The sequence below is a fragment of the Carcharhinus amblyrhynchos genome, chromosome 8 (genome assembly GCF_965287045.1).
Source record: "Carcharhinus amblyrhynchos chromosome 8, sCarAmb.v2.hapA, whole genome shotgun sequence".
Lineage (NCBI taxonomy): Eukaryota > Metazoa > Chordata > Chondrichthyes > Carcharhiniformes > Carcharhinidae > Carcharhinus > Carcharhinus amblyrhynchos.
In genome coordinates, this window is record NC_137331.1 from 111,706,040 (window position 1) to 111,726,141 (window position 20,102).

At 39.6% G+C, this 20,102-nt stretch overlaps 1 protein-coding gene across 1 annotated transcript in view; it reads left to right on the forward strand.

The window, feature by feature from the left end:
* The first annotated feature begins 280 nt into the window (after positions 1-280).
* ndufv2 (NADH:ubiquinone oxidoreductase core subunit V2) overlaps positions 281-20,102 on the forward strand; it is a 28,395-nt gene continuing 8,573 nt past the window's right edge. Inside the window, exons 1-5 of the mRNA XM_080194651.1 lie at positions 281-409; positions 9,168-9,236; positions 12,874-12,936; positions 14,530-14,646; positions 19,028-19,196. Of these exons, the coding sequence (XP_080050777.1) occupies positions 338-409; positions 9,168-9,236; positions 12,874-12,936; positions 14,530-14,646; positions 19,028-19,196 (490 nt within the window). The 5' untranslated portion in view covers positions 281-337. The remainder of the gene's footprint in view (positions 410-9,167; positions 9,237-12,873; positions 12,937-14,529; positions 14,647-19,027; positions 19,197-20,102) is intronic.

The following is a 20,102-nucleotide window of genomic DNA, read 5'->3' on the forward strand; positions in this document are numbered from 1 at the left end:
GTCAGATACAGCTGTAGATTAAATATCTGGAAACCAGTATATCAGATACAGCATGTTAGTTATAGATTCAATACAGTGACTGGTTTTATAAACCAGTATATCAGATACAGCTGGTTATAGATTCAATACAGTGACTGGTTTTATAAATCAGTATATCAGATACAGCTGGTTATAGATTCAATGCAGAGGCTGGTTTAATTAAATATCAGATACACCTGGTTAGTTATGGATTCAGTGCAGAGGCTGGTACAGCTACATGAAATGAATGGGGATGACGCTCTGGGTTTGATTGCAGGATCTGTGCGCCAGGTTGTGTAGTGGCTCAGTGATTGTATCGATGCTGGCGGTTGGTGAGCGACGCGCCGCCATGTTACTGCCGGGCCTGTGCCGCTCTGCCGCCTCTCGCTCGGTAAGGATCGACGCCGTTTGTTAAGTCGACCCGTTTGGAATTGGAAACGGGGTATTGTTTTATGTTGGGTGGTAGGAGCCGTTTGAAAAGGGGGTGAGTTAGTTAATGCCGCCCGCGGGCCCCAGGCCTGACTGAGTCAACATGGCGGCGGGAGCGGCTCGACCTTCAGAGAGAAGCCGGCTTCACCCTGAGCTCCCTCCAACCCTTCATCACCCAACCAGTAACTCTCACCGCACCACCAGCTTTCCTCTCAGTTCATCCCATTTATTTCAAACCGTGTCCACTTACTAATCTTGATACCTTTATGCTTTGACAAAAGGTCAACTAGACCCGAAACGTCAGCTCTTTCCTCTCCTTGCGGGTGCTGTCAGACTTGTTGAGATTTTCCAGCATTTTCTCTTTTGTTTTCAGACTGCAGCATCCGCAGTAATTTGCTCTCTTCGCTTGTTAATTGACTCTGTTTAATAGGGCTTACACTATGTAATTTGGTCACTGTGGCTGAACACCCCCATCCCCATTCCATTTCCTTTACAATTGAAGTGTTTCAAATTCATTTGCAATTTAAGAATTTGAAATTAAAATTCATGCGTTGGCGCTCAATATCTTCACTTTGTTCAGCCCCTGATCCACTTCCTGCTTTGAAAGTGTAGGAATCAATAGGCCCTTTTCAATTTGGCAGGCAGTAATTGGTGGGATTGGTGCTGGGATCCCAGCTATTCAAAATATATATTAATGATTTGGATGAGGGAACAAAATGTAACATGTCAAAGTTTGCAGATGCTACCAAATTGGATGGGAGGGTAAACTGTAATGCTTTAGAATAATTTGGACAGGTTGGGTGAGTGGGCTAATCAATGGCAGATACAGTATAATTTTGATAAGTGTGAGGTTATTCGCTTTGGAAGCAAATACAAGAATGGCTGTAAATTTGAAGAGGGGTGTGAGCAGTGGGACCTGGGTGTCCTTGTGCACTGAAAGTAAGTCTGCAGGTGCAGCAGGTGGTAAAGAAGGCCTTCGTTGTAAGAGGTTTTGAGAACAGGAGCAGGAATGTGTCATTGCAACTATACAGAGCCTTGGTGAGGCTGCACCTTTAGAATTGTGTGCAGTTTTGGTCTCATTTTCTGAGGAAGGATGTTCTTGCTCTCGAGGGAGTGTAGTGAAGGTTTACCAGGCTGATTCCAGGAACGGTAGGACTGACGTATGAGGAGAGATTGACTAGCTTACAATTGTTTTAGTTGGAGTTCAGGAAAACGAGGAGAGAATCTCAGATTTATTAAATTCTACTAGGTCTAGACAGGGTAGATACAGGGATGATTTTACGGATGGTGGAGAAGTCCAGAACCAGGGGCCACAGTCTGAGGATTCAGGTAGACCATTTAGGACAGAGATGAGGAGACATTTCTTCCCTCAGTGTTGTGAACCTGTGGAATTCATTACCACAGGAATTAGTTGATGCCAGTACATTGAATGCATTCAAGAGGTGGTTGGACATAGCAGTTGGAGCAAATGGGATCAAAGATTATGGGGGCAAAAGCAGGATTAGGCCATTGAGTTGGATAATCAGCCATGATCTTAATGAATGGTGGAACAGGCTCAAAGGGCCAAATGGCCCCCTCTTGCTCCCATCTTCTATCTCTGTTTCTATGATTTAGTATTCATTGTTGCCTGATCTAATTGTTTCAGTTGAACTGCCTTGGATACGCAAGGTGCTAAATACGATAAATGCTGCTAAATTTTGTCATCAGTTCACTTTTTGTGAACTGTGAGGACCACAAATTAATTTTGCTTCAGTTTGTGAATAATGAACTGACTTGTAATTTTAAATATTCACCATTTAGAAACAAAGAAAATAGAAGCAAGAGTAGACCTTTTGGCCCTTAGAGCCTGCTGCACCATTCATTTTGATTGTAGCTGATCATATTCAATATCTTGATCTTGCCTTCCCCCATATCCCTTGATCCCTTTAACCCCAAGCACTATGTCTAATTTCTCTTGAAATCAGACATTTTGGCCTCAACTATTTTCTGTGGTAGTGAATTCTACAAATTTACCATTGAAGAAGAAATTTCTCCTCATCTCAGTTCTAAAAGGTTTGCCCCTTATCCTCAAACAATGACCTCTAGTTCTGGACTCCTGCACCATCAGGAACATTCTTTCTGAATCTCCCCTGTCTAATCCTGTTAGAATTTTATAAATTTCTATGAGATCACCTCTCTCTTTTCTAAACTGTTGAATGCCTTGGATTTATAAGGTGCAAAATACAGCAAATGCTGCCAGATTTTGCCATCAGTTGACTTTTTATATAAACTGTGGATCGTGAATTAGATTGTGAATAATAAATTGCCCTTGTACCTCTCAAACATATTTAATGTTTGACAATGTTGTTAATTGGCTCTAGTATTATCCAGTGATTTTGATTTTTAAAGGAGTATAATTGGTGATGAGGTAGTGCTGTGTCTAAAAGTGTTTTTAAACCAAAAGAGAGACTGCTGGAAAATCTCAGCAGGTCTGGCAGCATCTGTAAGGAGAGAAAAGAGCTGATGTTTTGAGTTCAGATGACCCTTTGTCAAAGCTAAAAGGCATAGAAAGTGTTTCTCTTGATCCTATAAGTATTTTAGGGAGCTATTTATACTGCAGGGTGAGGGAATGAAAGATGAGTCATAGCCACAAAAACAAGGGGAAAGGCTACTAAGCAGTCCATTGAGAGAACGGTGTGAATGGCCAAATGCTAGAGAAGCTGAAATCAGAGGATAAGCTGTGACAGATGAAGATTTGGGGCAGAGGGGAGAGGTAAATTTGAGGAAAAGGGGGGAGAAAAATGAAGAAAGACAATAAAGAAATAAAAAGGTAGAGAACAGTTAAAAATGAAAACAAATTCATTCAGTCTGGATGGGATACATCCTAGTCGAGGGAAGTAAAGGTGGAAATTGTGGAAGCCACAATCTTCCAATCTGCTTTAACTGTGAGAAAGATGCCATATTTTGGGACTCACCCGAGGAAGGAGCTCTTCCTCAGGTGAGTCCCAAAATATGGCTCGTGGTTCCAAATAAACCTGTTGGACTTTAACCCAGCGTTGTGAGACTATTTAATATATCTGGAAGATTACAAATGTTACAGTACTCTTTAAAAAAAAGAATAGCAAGTTAAAATTACAATTCCAGGCCAGATAAAAATATTCCAGGCAAAAAGTTAATAAATCAAAGCCAATATAGATATGTTAAAAGCATATCATATTTTACTGATTTGAGTTTCTTGATGAAGTAATGGAGAAAGTTGATGAGGATAGTGTCATCAATGCAGTATATTTGGACTTAGGCTTTTGATACAGGACCAAATAAAACTGAAGCTTGTGGGATTGACAGGGCAGTGACTGTGTAAATATGAAATTAGCAAGGGGGTTGAGAATAGTGCTACAGATAGTTTTTCATACTTGAAGTAAGAGTGCAGTGGTATCTCCAGTGATTGGTGTTGGGACAATTGCTCCTTTTGGTGATCTGGACTTTGAAGTACAAGGTATAATTTCAAAGCTTGCAGCTGATGATGTAAATGGAGAGGAAGATTAGTAACAGACTTTAGGAGAAAATGAATGGTAAAATAGACACATGCAGATGAAATGTAACACAAGAAAAGTTGAAATGGTTCATTTTGGGAGAATAATGTTATGATTTTGAACAGGGGAAGGCTGCAAGTCTTTGAAGGTGGTGATGAGTTAAGGTTGGTAAAAATACATACATGATCCTGAGTTTTGTAAGTAGAGGTACATTGTTTAAAAGCAGGGAATTATGCTCAACATTCATAAAACATTGTTAGGCGTTAGATGGAGTGCTGTGGTCAACTCTGGGTAATGCACAATAGGAATTAGATAAAGACCTACAGAAGGGATCACAATTTAGCATTCAAGTACAGCAAATAATTAGCAACGCAGTTGAAATATTGGTCTTTATTGTAAGTCTTGCTACAACTGTTCAGTGCATTTGTGAGACTAGATATAGAGTACTGTGCACAGTTTTGATCTCATTTAAGAAGAAATATACTTGTATTTGAGACAGTTCAGAAAAGGTTCACTGGGTTGATTCTGAGGATGAAAGGGCTATCTCGTGAGGAATGGTCAGGGCAGAAATTCCTTGAGTTTGGATGAATCTTATCAAAATATATAAGATCCTGAGGGAACCATTTAGGGTAGATGCTGAGGGGATATGGCCTCTTAAGGGACAGTTTCAAAATGAGCAGTTTCACATTTAATATGGTGATGAGAAAGAATTTCTTTCCAATTCTCAGTCTTTGGAATGCTCTACCATAGAGAGCAGGGGAGGATGGGTCATTGAGGTTATTCAGAGCTGAGTAAGATAAACTTTTATTTGACAAGGAAGCCGAGGGCTATGGGGTGGAAGCAGGAAAGTGGACTTGAGGCCTCGATCATATCAGTTAGTTATCGAATAGTGGAGCAGGCTCAAGGGGTCATGTGGTCTAATCCTCCTAATTCTTTCATTTTTATTTACTAGGATGGCAGCAAAGATGCATGTATATGAATGCCTGCAAATAGTGTTGGTGAAATGAAGACACAGTCTCTTGGGAGCATGGTGTTGAGACAGGATCTACAGGCATTTAGAGACTCAAGGACTGATTAGGGACAGTTAGCATGGCTTTGAGTGGAAAATCATGTCTCTCAAATTTGAGTTTTTTGAAGGGGGTAACCAAGAAGATAGATGAGGGCAGTGCAGTTGATGTTGTCTACATGGACTTTAGCAAGGCCTTTGACAAGGTACCGCATGGTAGATTGTTGCAAATCTCATGGGATCCAGGGTGAGGTAGCTAAATAGATACAAAAATGGCTTCTTGACAGAAGCCAGAGGGTAGTTGTAGAGGGTTGTTTTTCAAATTGAAGGCCTATGACCAGCGGTGTGCCTCAGGGATCGATTCTAGGTCCACTGTTATTTGTCATTTATATTAATGATTTGGATGAGAATATAGGCAGCATAGTTAGTACATTTGCAGGTGACACTAAGATTGATGGCATAATGGACAGTGAAGAAAGTTATCTCCAATTGCAACGGGATCTTGATCAATTGGGCCAGTGGGCTGACAAATGGCAGATGGAGATAAATGCAAGGTGATGCATTTTGGTAGATTTAATCAGGGTAGGACTTATTCAGTCAATGGTAGGGCATTGGAGAGGGTTACAGAACAACGAGATCCATGAGGTACATGTTCATAGTTCCTTGAAAGAGAAGTCACAGGTGGACAGAGTGGTGAAGAAGACATTTGGCATTCTTCGTTTCATTGGTGGTCAAAACATTGAATACTGGATTTGGGATGTCTTGTTGAAGTTGTAAAGACATTGGTGAGGCCACGCTTGGAATACTTGTATGGTTCTGGTCGCCCTATTATATAAAGGATATTATTAAACTAGAAAGCGTACAGAAAAAAATTAGTAGAATGCTACTGGGACTTGATGGTTTGAATTATAAGGAGAGGCTGGATAGACTGGGATTGTTTTCTCTGGAGCGTAGGAGGCTGAGGGATGACCTTATAGAGGTCTATAAAATAATGAGGGACACAATCAGCTAGATAGTCATATCTTTTCCCAAAGGTAGGGGAGTCTAAAACTAGAGGACATAGGTTTAAGGTGAGAGGAGAGAGATACACAAGTGTCCAGACGGGCAATTTTTTCTCAGAGGGTGGTGAGAGCCTGGAACAAGCTGCCAGAGGTAGTAGTAGAGGTGGATACAATTGTCTTTTAAAAAGCATTTAGATAGTTAAATGGGTAAGATGGGTGTAGAGGAATATGGGCCAAATGTGGGCGATTGGAACTAGCTTATGGTTTTAAAAAAAAAAGGCATGGACAAGTTGGGCCGAAGGGTGTGTTTCCATGCTGTAAACCTCTATGACTCTATGATAAGAGACCTTGTACTAAGGATAATATTTCAGTGCTGAAAAGAGAATGTACTAGAGTCAAGGACAGAATCGATTTTGCATAGAACTAAGAAACAACTGAAATGCCATTACACTACTGGGTGTATTCTGTAGGCCATCAACTAGTAAGAAAGATAAAGGGTTACAGATTTGCAAGGAAGTTAGAGATGTGCAGTACCTATAGAATAGTTGTAATGGAGGACTTTAAATTATCCAAATATAGGCTGGGATAGTAATATTGTAAAGAGCAGAGAAGGGGAAGAATTTCTGAAGAATGTTCAGGACAATTTTTACGTTGATACATTTCTGATCCAAAGAGGGAGCAGGCATTGCTGGATCTGGTTCTGAGGAATGAAGTGGACCACGTGAACCAAATGTCAGTAAGGGAACATCTAGGGATGATTGGTATCATAAGATTTAAGTTAACTATGGAAAAGGACAAAGAGCAATAACTGGTGGAGGGCCAATTTCACTGGGGGTGAGAATGAATCTGACCCAGACAATGGAAATAAGAGACTGACGTTCAAAACTAAATAAAAAATGAGAAGTCTTTCGACACCAGGTAAAGTCCAACAGATTTGTTTGGAATCACAGGCCTTCAGAGTGCTGCTTCTTCATCAGGTGAGCACTCGAGACAATCAAGATCCAAGCTGACATGATGAGGCATTGCACGCCATCTTGGGCTTGGTCTGAAACTTCATTCTTGGTCAAAAGGCAGAAATGGCTTTGAAAAATTGCATCGGCTATTCTGATCTTTGACTCCCCCAGCATGGGAGATCAACCTGCCTGATCATTGACTCTCCCCTGCCAATCCCAGACTATCCAATCTCACCTCATAGCTAATATTGTCCATTGGTAATATCCTCATAAATTCCTTTGTACCCTATCTAGTGCAATTACTAATAAAAAATAATTTGAGCAAGCCCACCCAACACAATAAATAATTTTTCGAGAAAGAAATATTACATAACAGTCCAGGAAGAGTAGCAACGGTATTTTCTTCTTCCAGTCATGCCTATTCCTTCTGTCTCTGACTTTAATCAAGCCAGGAAAATCTTGATTGAGTGTTAATTGAAAACCCTGGAATCAAGAACCCTTTGGATTCTTAACTGAGCAGTGCACCCACCAGCTGAGCCCTTATTCATTAAAACAAATAATCTAGTCAGGTGAAATCAAGCAACTGCCTTTTTCATCAGCTAATTAAATCTATTATACACCCAAATGTATTCAACAGCAGGTTTATACACAGGTGCTTCACTGCCAGTGATAACTCCAAGGTCAACTAAATAAATTAGTTGGTGCTCCTACATTGTTGATTTGGTTGCTGTAGAAACAACCACACAATTAAAATGGCACAATTCGGGGAGCTGTGGAGTAGAAATAAATGCAAAATTAGTTTTTATTTACACACTATAACTGGTCTGCAACAATTCCAATTCTGCTAGAAAGACTCAGTGATAATGCAGAGAGCCAGTTTATCAGCTCTGTGGCAGCTTTCTAAAAGAGCTAGTCAATTAGCCCCACTCCCCCTGCCCAACTGTATCTTTCTTTATTTATCCAATTCCCCTTTTAAAGTCATTTTTGAATTTGCATCCATCATCTTTCACTGCTTACTTTGTTTTGCACTTTAAGGTTTTGGCAGAGAGAAGGGAGAATTTGAGGGTATCTGGAACTCACTGTCTAAAGAATGGTAGAGGCATTGTGCATAACAATGTAGTTGAATGTGGATATGAAGTGCAGTTTCAGTGCTGTTGCCAGTGTTCACAAGATCTTGCCAACAGTTGAAGTTTTCTAATTTTGATTTAAAAGATAGCCTCTGAAACCGAAGACACTCAGCAGTTTTTATCCTTATAACTAATACTATAAAATGTATAATATCTTAAAGGAAAATAAATCCGTCCATCATGAGATTGGAGTTGCACTCAAAATCACTATCATTTGTTGTAAGAGGAATTTTAAAGATGCAGTTCTTGAAATGCCATTTCAAGAACCAGTTGTCTGTCACAAGCTCAACGTGAACAGCTGTTTTATGACTGAAGACAAATGAAAATATTTAATATATGGACAGCCCTCTGCACTTCCTCAGCTCCCGATCCCATAAATCGGTTTCTTAGTGAAAATGGTCTCTATATGTTCCATTAGCTTTCAAAAAAAACTGTAGTCACCTTCACAGCAACAAAAATACACTGTCTCTTCAACTGCCTCGTCCCTTTTTTTTCAGTGCATTATTTATGTTGAGACTTCCTTTTATAATTTAGTGAGGGAGCTGTTCCTATTCGTTCACTTGTGCTACTCTGAAAACTGCAGCTACAAATCCTGCTTATGGAGGACTGAGAATGTGAGCCATGTCCTGCCATCCCATTGTCATGTCTTGTCACCGTAGTTGCATGGTAAATTACAGGACCTGACTTTAATCACCTTAGGCTACCAACTTTCAAACTGTTGGCCGTTGAAAGGTTAAGAGTACTTCTGTATATATTTTTCAGTGGTATTGGCAAAATGGATAGAGTTACAATACTCCCCTCCCCCATCCCACAAATGGTAAAACTGAGTTAAGTAATCTCTTTTGAATGCTTGCTAATATTTAATCATTAAATAAATTATGGATTTGTATTGTCTGCAATACAAAAAATTTAAAAACATTTTCAAACTTCATTATACTCTTACTAGTTGCTTTAATTATGTCAACTAGTGACCCCTAAGAACAGACCATTAGGTAGTTTTGGATCAGCTACTTATAAAAAATGATGTAAAATGACATTACTATTGTTATTGATCACAATAGAACAGTATTTCAGTCCCTGATATTGGTCTGAGATTTTAACCTTTGATTTTTGCATTCTAGCTGAGACAAGTCCGTTATGTACAAAGGACAACTCAATGTGCAGGAGGAAGTGGTGCAGCCTCGTTTGTGGTAAGCAGTTGGGTGCACAATATAAGAACATGCATTTTTTTAAAAGCATGATCTTAAATTTGAAATTTAATTAGGAAACTTTAGGTTAACCTAATGCTGCAGTGGTTAGAACTCTGCTTTCACTCCTAGCGTCAGTGAACTGGGGTACTTGAGTTAATAAGTTGGAAGTCTTAATCTTGTAGCCAGTGTAGATGAAGGAGTTAAAATATGCTTAACCCACATCCTAGTGAAGTACAAATGAGCAGCACTATTACCTATGTCAAATGTAATTTTGCTTCTTTGCGTTAACCAGATAAACTAAGTCAACAAACCCTGGATAAATTAAAAATGCAGTTCCTTGGAGGGATACTGCATCAAAGTAAACGGAAGTTCAAAAGAAAACTCAAAGCTTCAAAACAAAATGCGATTAAAGGGGTCAGTAAAGCACCCCAGTTCCCATGGTGCCCATCAGGCATGGAAGGCCTCGATGGTGTCTGCCAGTACCACATGCTCTTTTTCCAGATACACTTAGCAGCAAATGTAGCTATGGAAGAGGAAGAGACAGTCATAATGACAGCCCCCTTGATTACCTGTTGCCTGGACGTATTAATGGCCAGCTTGGCTAGGTCCAGGAGCAGGCCCGCAAGCAGGTCCTCCTCCCTCTCCAACCCCTTAACATCAAGTGTCTGAAGATCTGGACCGTGGGGCTGAAGAGCAACCAAAAGGAAAGTAGAGATTTCTCAAAACTAAAAAAAGGGTGCATCCTAGGGCAACTGATGTATATGTGATCCATGGACTCCATAAGGCCGCAAAAAACTCACGCATATTGGGAGTTTATGAACCAATGCAATCTGCAGTTGTATGGGGCGACTGTATGCAACACCCTCCACACCGTATCCCTGCTGGTAAGGAGGAGGATTCATGCATAGAGAGTCCTCTGTGGAAGGCAACAAGATATGTAACAACGGCAGGTGATGGCAAGGAGGTGAAAAGTGTGTAGCAGTCCATACAGCAAACCCCTCTGCACCATGCTAAAGGACATGGAGAGCATTGCCATGAGGTGTCTCAAATTGTGGGACACTGATGCCCAAGGGAGAGCTTGTAGCCAATGTGAAATTCTTTCTGAGCATGGCTGCACTCAGACAGGAGTCTACCACGCACCCAAGCATCCTCGAGATGTGTGTGTCTATGCAAGACCACTGACCGTGTGAATTCGAGAGGAGAACTCATCTGTCATTGAGATCACTGATTTGACCTTCCATTCGACATTATCTTGGGAAATTGTGTTTGTAAAATATAGTATTAATTCTGCACTGTCTGCCCTATGGTTTAATTTACTACATGTAAAACATGAATATCATAATTATGGGAGTAGGATACAAAAAATAGTTTTTGTTAAAGTGTCAAGTTCAGCAAGTGCATGGTATCCACGTCATTAGGGGGACCTTTTAATTACTTGTTACGTGGGTTGAAATAATTTTTCAGTAGCTTTGGTACATGGTATATCAGGAATCTATGAACGATGGCTTAACTGAAATATTTCAGCTGTTGTGTTTGGAGTGGTCACTTTGCATGTGATTTCATGTAAAGAAAAATGTAAAAATTATTTTCAGATTCTTGCAAAGTGTCTTTAAAAGTTGTACGTAGGATAGAATGATGTGAACATGCATTACTGTGACTGTCAGGATATTTCTGAGAACAGCATGCGTCTTGGCAAAAAATTGTAAGATGTATGTTGGAATTATAATTGCTATCAAATTAACTAAAGTATGCAGCTTTATGGTTTGAAAATCATTCCTGCTGAGTAGAAAAACTGCTAAACAGAAATGCATTGTTTTAAGTTGTAGTCTTGAGCTAAGATGTAGATAAGATGAAACCCTATGATGGTACCTTGGGTAAATACAACATTACAGTTCCCTGTAGACTGAATTTAATCACCTACAGATGAAGAAGGTGGGTGGGGAATACCATTCTTGACTTCATGGTCACTTTGTGTGTAGTTGCAACAAGCTGTGGGTATTATGCAGATACCCGATGTTGTTGCCTGCTGAGGATCTACATGTCCCTGGTGTTGTACAGGATGGGTCTGGCCACGATGCAAGGAATGCGCTGTTGAGTTGGACCATGTCATACCACCTGTCCTGTCTAGAAAAGTTTGTGCACAAAGACACCTTGACCACAAATCCATCAGACAGGAGTCCACATATAATGTCCCCTAGTCCTTGAGGAAAAAGGCAGATGGTGCGTCCTGAGTGGAAAGAATTCCTTTTTGGCAATGAAGCATTCTACGACTTTCAAACAAGCACCCAGAGATGGCTTGGTTGGTGTTGAGAAGGGCCCACCCAGTCAGAACCATCATGCATTGCTGAGGTCTCAGCGCTGCTGCACAACATTCCCAAGACAGCTGCAGTTCGGAAGAGACAATTGCCCACTTCCCTCAATGTGCCTTTGCAAAGCAGATCTGGAAAGAAATGCAATGGTTTGTTTTTGTGATTTACACAGAACAATTCTGAAATGAAGGATTCTGTGCTCTACAGGCTGTTCCCAGGAATACACTCCCAAGATAAACATGAAAACCTAAAAGAGGCCTGTGAGGTGTGTGAAAGATGTTCTTTGGTATACAGCAATGTTGCAGATTTGCTGCACCGCAGTTCAGGACTAACTGAATGACATATTAAAGCTTTGGATAGCTGCAGCAAAGACTTCAAAACAAAGGCCAAAATTTAAGACCCTCTTACTGTAGTATACCAGGGATCTGGACCCTTATAAAACCTTTTGGCTTGTATGCAAAAGAGAATATTTGACATGAAATGTAAATGGTGAATATAACTTGTAACTGTAATGAGGCACCTCATCGTGCTAAGTGCTGTACTGAAAGTAGAACTCTACTGCACTTTAACGTCAGATTTGAGCTGCTATGTTAATTTTTGAAAGAAAAAATGGTCCAGAACTTGCACACCGGATGACCTCTGCTCATCAATATTCATTGTCTCCTATTAAAATGCATAATTTTTAAAATCCTTGTCCCTATCAATAATCTCCATGATCTCCTGTCTCTATTCATACATACTCTTCTGATAGTCCTCCTTTGTATCTTTCCCTCTGCTCCAAAGTCTTTGGCTATATCCTGCTGTGTTTTAGAATGTTCTTATGCCCCTCCATCTTGTAACTTTTTTACTTATGTGGGCATTGCTGGCTGAGCCTGTGTATTTTTGTACATCCCTAATTGCCCTGAACTGTTTGTTAGGGCATTTGAGGCAACCACATTGTTGTGGTCACATACCAGACCCAGTAAGTGCAGCAGGATATTAGATGGGTTTTTACAACAATCAGCAATAGTTTCATGGTCATCATTAGAGTTTTAGTTCCAGATTTCTATTGAATTCAAATTTCAAGTCCATGGGGACTCAGACCTTGAACGCAAATCCCCAGAGCATAATCCTCCTGGATTATTAGTCTAGTGACAATACAACTATGCCACTGCCTCCCCTTCTCTTCACTGCATAAACAATCCTTCTTTCGCCAGTACCTGATGTCTGGTTATTCTTGCTTCGCTGAAGTGTTAAATGACACTAAAAGCTGTGAATTATTGTTGTATAGTGAAGTGAGCTGCTTTCCAATACCAGTGTATGTTAAAATGTATTTTTTTCCATTTAAGCATAGGGATACGCCTAATAACAATCCAGATACACCATTTGATTTCACACCAGAAAATTATAAGGTAAGAGCACCATGACATTTTTCTTTTGGAAGTTTCACCAAGTATTTTTTTTTTGGAGAATTCAATTAAATATTTGCAATGTTAAATATCGAAATAGCTGGGATAGGGATTGAACCCCATACTGGTATTGCTGCACACTGATTGGTAAGGTTCTTGTGGCCTGTTGAACCCCTCCCACCCGTGACTCCCCTTTGCCACCACCTTGTCTGGCCTGGGTTCTTTGATCCATGATGTGGGTATGCTGGCGTTGGACTGGCGTAAACACAGTAAAAAGTCTGACAACACCAGGTTTTAGTCCAACCTATTTATTTGATAATATACTCGCAAGCTTTCGGGTTAGCCCCTTCGTCAGGTGAATGACGAAGGGGCTAACCCGAAAGCTTGCGAGTATATTATCAAATAAATAGGTTGGACTAAAATCTGGTGTTGTCAGACTTTTTTCTTTGATCCAAGGCATCGATCAGGTGGGTGTAGTGCCAGCTCCACCTTCCCAGTGGTGCTGCTGGACAATAAAGAGCCTCTGGGAAAGGCCCCTGCTGCCCAATTAAGTGCATGGTAAAATAACCAGATTCTTAAAAGCTATCAGCTTCAACTGAATCTGGTTTATTTACACTCACTTTTACAGTGAGTGCTTTTTCATGTTTGCAGTCTTTGGAGATTCTTCATGCAGAATGCTGAGGTGGAAAGTGTGTGTGTGTGTGTGTACTTGCAGCCATTAGTCTGCACCCTTACCAGTGTCTTCACATTGTATCATTCCTGAGGAGTTTTTAGCTCGAGCCAGGATTTCCACCATTCTAATTGGAGCCATCTGCAACTCATGCAAAACTGAAAATTTAGATGACTGGAGATGAGAAGTGGGTGTGATGTAAAAGTCATTTTATGGATAGAATTGTAGCAGTTTTCAAAAGTCTGCTCACCTGTTTCAAGCTGGATGCCATGCTCTTGCTCATTCTGGATTCTTCAGTGCTGCTTTCCACCCCCACTCAATTAAGCTTCTGATCTCCTGGTCTCACTCTCCATTTGATTATGCTCGATCCGAGCATTGCTAACAGTCAACGCAGGTTAGTCAAATTACCTACTGTCTGGGACAACCAGTGTGATTGGGGAAGAGGATGTGTGGATGATCGAGAGTTGTCTTATATGTACGTTACTTTAACATTGACTGCTCTTGAGGTAATTGAATTTGAAGCACTTAGGATGTGGTTGGATTGAAATGGAGTATAACAAATGTTGAAACATACATCTCAGTTAAGTTTTGATAAACTTTGGGTAGTATCAGTTATTAAAGCTGTTACATTTTGTGTTATAGATTTGGTGCTTTCATGATCTTAATGCAAAATCATAACTTTTTGCTCTTTCTCATTTTATCTTGGCTGTGAATTACTTTGGGACACTTAAGTTGAGAAATGCAGGTGCTCTGCCCACATGCCCTCCCTACCTCTAATAATGCACCAACATTTGGTGGATTGTGAAACCCATGCCTTATTCTGTAGAACAGCGTGGCTATATCTATGACTGCTTCCAAACTGACAAATCTTTATGATTTTAGTCAATGGTTGAATTTAATTTTGCTTTTATTGTTCATTTTTGCAGCGGCTAGATGTTATTCTCAGTAGTTATCCAGAAGGGCATAAATCAGCTGCTGTAATCCCAGCACTGGATTTGGCTCAGAGACAACATGGTTGGCTACCTATCTCTGCCATGAACAAGGTCAGTAACGATCACAATGAAAAGTTTCACATAATGCTTAAAGCAACACAGTTTTAAACAACTTTTCCCCTAATTAAACAAAACTTGTATCAAATTCCATGCAAGCAGAGTAAGTAACTTGTAAGCAGATATTTGTCAATGAATGTCTGTAGGAACTTTACAAGGCTGCTATATGGGTAACTGCTTTGCAGTTTTTTTTCAACTTCCTGAGCTGCTTCCAAGGGTCTTGCGTTCTTTCTGTACTTTACATTCTGCAGAGTCATCATTGGAGTTGTGATGGCAAATCTGATAAGACACCCCATTCTGATCATCATGATTTGGATATATACATAACTGTTGGGTCATAGTCTTTACTGTGTACCATTGTGAGCATCATCACTACAAGGGTTGTAGCAGTTCAAGGGATTGATAATAGGATCACCCACATCCTAAAGTTAAAAAGAGTTCTATATGGTCCATAAATTTATGTCTGGCTGCCCTGAAAATTGAGTGCTCAATTTGCTGGATTGAAAGTAAATGTTTCATGATTCACAAATGTAAAAATAACCCTGCCCCAGGTCACAGTTTTAAAAGGCAAAATTCTGACTTTAGTAATATACAACTATGAATAACATTGGTATATGAATAGAGGAGCAAAGATTTGTGTGGGCAAATTTGTTCATTTTAATGTGATTTATAAAGCAATGACCCACCAAGAAATAATTACTTTAGGAGGCCTTTAAATTGTTCAGTGCTGCACCTTGATTGATCAGATGGTGTTTTCAGAATTATTGAGAGGGAGCCAAAGTCACCATATTGCCATATGAATGACTCAACGTTGCAATTCTGACCATCTGCTGTGTGTTTTTGCATCTCAGTGTTTCCATTTTTTTTAAATAATGCAGTCTGTTCCCTTTACCTATTTCAAAAAATACTACATAATGTTGCTTTGATAGTCTTTCAGCAAGTCACCATTTTGAAGGAGCCTCCTACTATCAGATCAGTTTCTGTAGTATTACTGAGAAACAATCTTGGTTTCAGGAATACTGTATGAATAAAGCCTTGTATTGTCAGCCATCTGTTGTGTGTTGCAGCACTCCAGATCTAATCAGGTACACTTTTGTTGGTGGTCTGTTACAGTTAAATGCAATCTTGCTCTGCTGCTTTTCAGCTCACTAGACTGTATCCATGTTATTTTGAACTACAAGTTTGATATTAACTGTCAGGGACCCAGAGGACAAAAACATTCACTAAAATAAGCAAAATGAGATTGTGGCTGGCAATCAATAGTAAAATGTCAGGCATATTTTGAGATTTTTTAGCTCAATATTAATGTAAATCAATTTTTCTTTTGATGAATGTGAGTCGGATTCTCTGAGGTATGGTCAATGATAAGCATAAGAAAGGACCAATTATTCACTTCAGCTGGTGTCATCCAGATATAGTATGATGATGTGCACTTATCACACTTTACCAACATTCCTTCTCCCCATTCACTATACTTATAAACGCGGATAATAAATCATATCACATAGAAGGTGGTCATTTAGTCCATTGTAACTGTGCTAGCTGTTTGGAAGACCTAGCCAAATTAGTTCTTTTACATTGGTCTTTCCCTTTCAAATCCCTTCTGAAAATATTGAATTTGTTTCCGCTAGTCTTGGGCAGTCCATTGTAGATCATAACACTTTTTTTTACAACAAATAAAGTACAGCACAAAAACAGGCCCTTTGGCCTCCAAGCCTGTGCCAATCATGATGCCCTAACTAAACTAAAGGGAAAAAGCTTTCTGCCCTGACTCGGTCAGTATCACTCAATTCTCTCCTTGTTCATCTACCTATCCAGATGTCTCTTAAATATCGCTAATGTGCCTCCTTCCACCACCACCTCTGGCAGTGCGTTCCAGGCACCTACCACTCTCTATGAAAAACTTCCACTACACATTTTCTTTCTCCCCTTACCTTGAATTTGTGCCCCCTTGTAATTGATGCTTCCACCCTTAAAAAAAGCCCCGACTATCCGCTCTGTCTATGCTTCTTAATTTTGTAGACGTTGATCAGGTCTCCCCTCAGCCTCTGTTTTTCCAGTGAAAACTATCCTAGTTTATTCAACATCTCCTCCATAGCCAACACCCTTGAGACCAGGCAGCATCCTGGTGAAACTTCATCGCAATATTTCCAAAGTTTCCGTGTCCTTCTGGTAGAGTGGTGACCAGAACTGCACACAGTACTCCAAATGCGGCCTAAACAAGGTTTCATATAGCTACAACGTGATTTCCCAACTCTTGTGTGTAATCCCTTGGCTAATGAGGGCAAGCATGCCATATGCTTTCTTAATCATTTTGGCCACCTGTGTCACTTTTAGGAAACTTCTTCCCTCCAGTTCTTATGCCAACTTTAATATAAGAAATAGGAACAGGCGTAAGCTATTTGGCTGTGTGAGCCTACTGTGCCATTCGATAGGATCATAACTGATTTGATTGTGGCCATAACTCTGCTTGCCTACCTACTTGCTCCCTTGACACCTTTGTTTTAAAAAAATGTCTAGCTCAGCCCTGAATATATTTAACGACTAAGCTTCTACTGCTTTCTATGGAAGAGAATTCCAAAGATGAACAACCCTCAGAAAAAAAAATGCTCATCTTGGTCTCAAAATGGGAGACCCCTTATTTTTAAACAGTGCCCCTTAGCTCTAAATTCACCACAAAGTGAAACATTCTCTGCATCTACCCTTTCAAGTTCCCTCAGAATCTTTAAATAAAAACAGAAACACTGGATAATTTCAGGTCTGGCAGCATCTGTGGAGAAAGAAACCAAGTTCATTGAGTTCATTATGACTCTTTTACAGAACCCTCAATCTTATCTGTTTCAATTAGATTACCTCTCATTCTTCTAAACTCCAAATGAGTAAAGGCCTAACTTGTCTCATAAGACAACCTTTTCATCCTAGATGCCAGTCTAGTATATAGAAATACAAAACTGACCAAAGAATTATGGTAAATGACTGTTCTTTGGACAGAAGGATGGTATGGAGTTTCCCATGGATTGGTACTAGGTGCACTGCTTTTCTTGGTAAGCTAATGAGTACAAAAGCGCAAGGATGTTATGGAGAGCCTTGAGAAATTATGGTCCAACCCCAACTGGACTATTGTGTCCAATTCTAAACAATACAATTTAGAAAGGAATCAAAAATTTTAGGGAGCGCAGAAAAGATATGAGAATGGGACATGGGTGTTGCTAACTGGTCAGCATTCATTGCCCTTCCCTAGATGCCCTTGGTGGGGAGCAGTTGAAAGTCAACCACATTGTTGTGGCTCTGAAATGACATAGACCAGGTAAGGATGGCAGGTTTCCTTCCCCAAAGGACATTAGTGCACCAGATGGGTTATCCCGACAATGGTTTGATGGTCATCATTATATTTTTAATTCCACTTTTTCTTATTGAATACATATTCCACCAGCTGCATTGGTAGGATTTGAACTTGGGTCCCTAGAACATACAGCTGATTAAAAAAGTCTAGTAATATCACTAGGCCTTCATCTCCCCTAAAGTTAGGACAATAGATTGGAGAATCTGGGATTGTTCCCCTTTAAAATGTTGTTCTCGTTAGCAGAAGGGTCATAAACCAGAGGACCTAGATGTAAAGGGATTGGCAAACGAACCAATATCAATGAGGAAAAAGTTTAAGCAGAGTAGAGGCAGATGCAATCATGGCCTTAAAGGAAATTGGATAAGTACGTGAAGGGAAAATAATGGGCAAAGGATGGAGTAATGGGACTAGCTAATTTGCTTTTTGTAAGCTGGCACAGACTCTGCATGCCAAATGGCTGCCTGTGTTGTAACTGTAACCATTCCATGAAATAAAGCTATTAAATGATCAGCATATGGACTTGCCTTTATCAAAAGTGATCGTGGTCTGTCTGGGAAACGTTAGAGGCTTTGTGAATGAAAGAAATGAAGATCAAATTCAAATCAAAAAGGGGCAACTATTGTATTCCTGTTGGTTACACTGTTTATATATTGACCATATGCATACCTTTAAATATAAGACTGCTATTGTACTGTTCAAAGAACGAAGAGGTTAGCTTTTCCCACAAAGATTCAGAGTCACAAGAATGTATTCAATTAGTTTTTTTAAATGGAAGACATTACTGTATTTCCATATTTCAGAAAGAGTAGCTTTCCTTGGGCTTTTATTTGTGCTCAGTGAAGATGTCAAAATATATATTAATGTTGATGTGTATTGGGTATATCAATTGCATAAATTTCATTCAAATGGAGTTATTTTTAAAATATGGGACTGAATTGATGAAGTTGAAGAATTTGCAATTCTGTTTCTATTGGAGTCTATTCAAGAAGCAAAATCTTCAAATCACTTTCTATAATGTCTTTCTTTTAAAAGGTTGGTGAGCTTCTGAATGTGCCTGCTATGAGGGTATATGAAGTAGCAACGTTTTACACTATGTTTAACCGCAAGCCAATAGGAAAGTTCCATATCCAGATCTGCACAACCACACCATGCATGCTGCGTGACTCTGACAGCATTGTAGAATGCATCAAGAAAAAACTTGGTAAGCAGAAAATCTGGATACTCCAGTCATTTGTTCTTAAAGTAACTTATCAATTTTTTTTATTCATTCATGAGATGCGGGCATCACTGGCCAGGCCAGTATCTGTTGCCCTTTCCTAATTACCCTCCAGACCATTCAGAAAGTACAGCAATGCTGTGGGCCTGGACTCGCATGTAGACCAGACCAGGCAGAGACACTAGATGCTCCCCCCCCCCCCTCCCCCTCCGAAGGACATTAGTAAGCCAGATTTTTTTTTTAAAAAAACTACAATAGACAAATGATTTTGTAGTCATCATTAAACACTTTTAATTCCAGATATTTTTTAGAATTCAAATATCTGCCATGGTGAGATTCAAACTAGAATTCTGGATCTTGCCTTGGGTCTTGGAATTATGAGTCTAGTGATACACCACCGCCTCCTCTCCAGTTGTGTAATGGTATTATCACTACCACTAGCAGGGATGATACTGATTTTTTTTTTACAAAAACTGAAAGCTAACGTACAAAAATATTCTAGTATTGATTTATTTATTTGTGGCTTAAATTTTCTCTTCAGTAAGAATAATCTAAATGATTGATACTTTGCTTTTTTTGGAAATTAGAAAGTATGATGTATCATTTAAAAATGATTAAATAGGGACTTTTAAAGTCATATTCCAAAATCGAACATTCCTTTCAGTTTTGTAAGTTATTTAACATGATGTCTTTTCATGTCTCTCTAGAACATCCTGAAGTACTCAACTAATTAAATAATTTTGATGTATAGTCATTTATGTAGTTAGAAACAGCACCCATTTTGATCTCACTGCTGTTGTGTGTAAAGTCCAATTTTTCTGCCTTGATACTCTTGGTTGCAAGATTAATGTTGGTCAGAGCGGAGGTACAGAATGCCATGATATATATCCA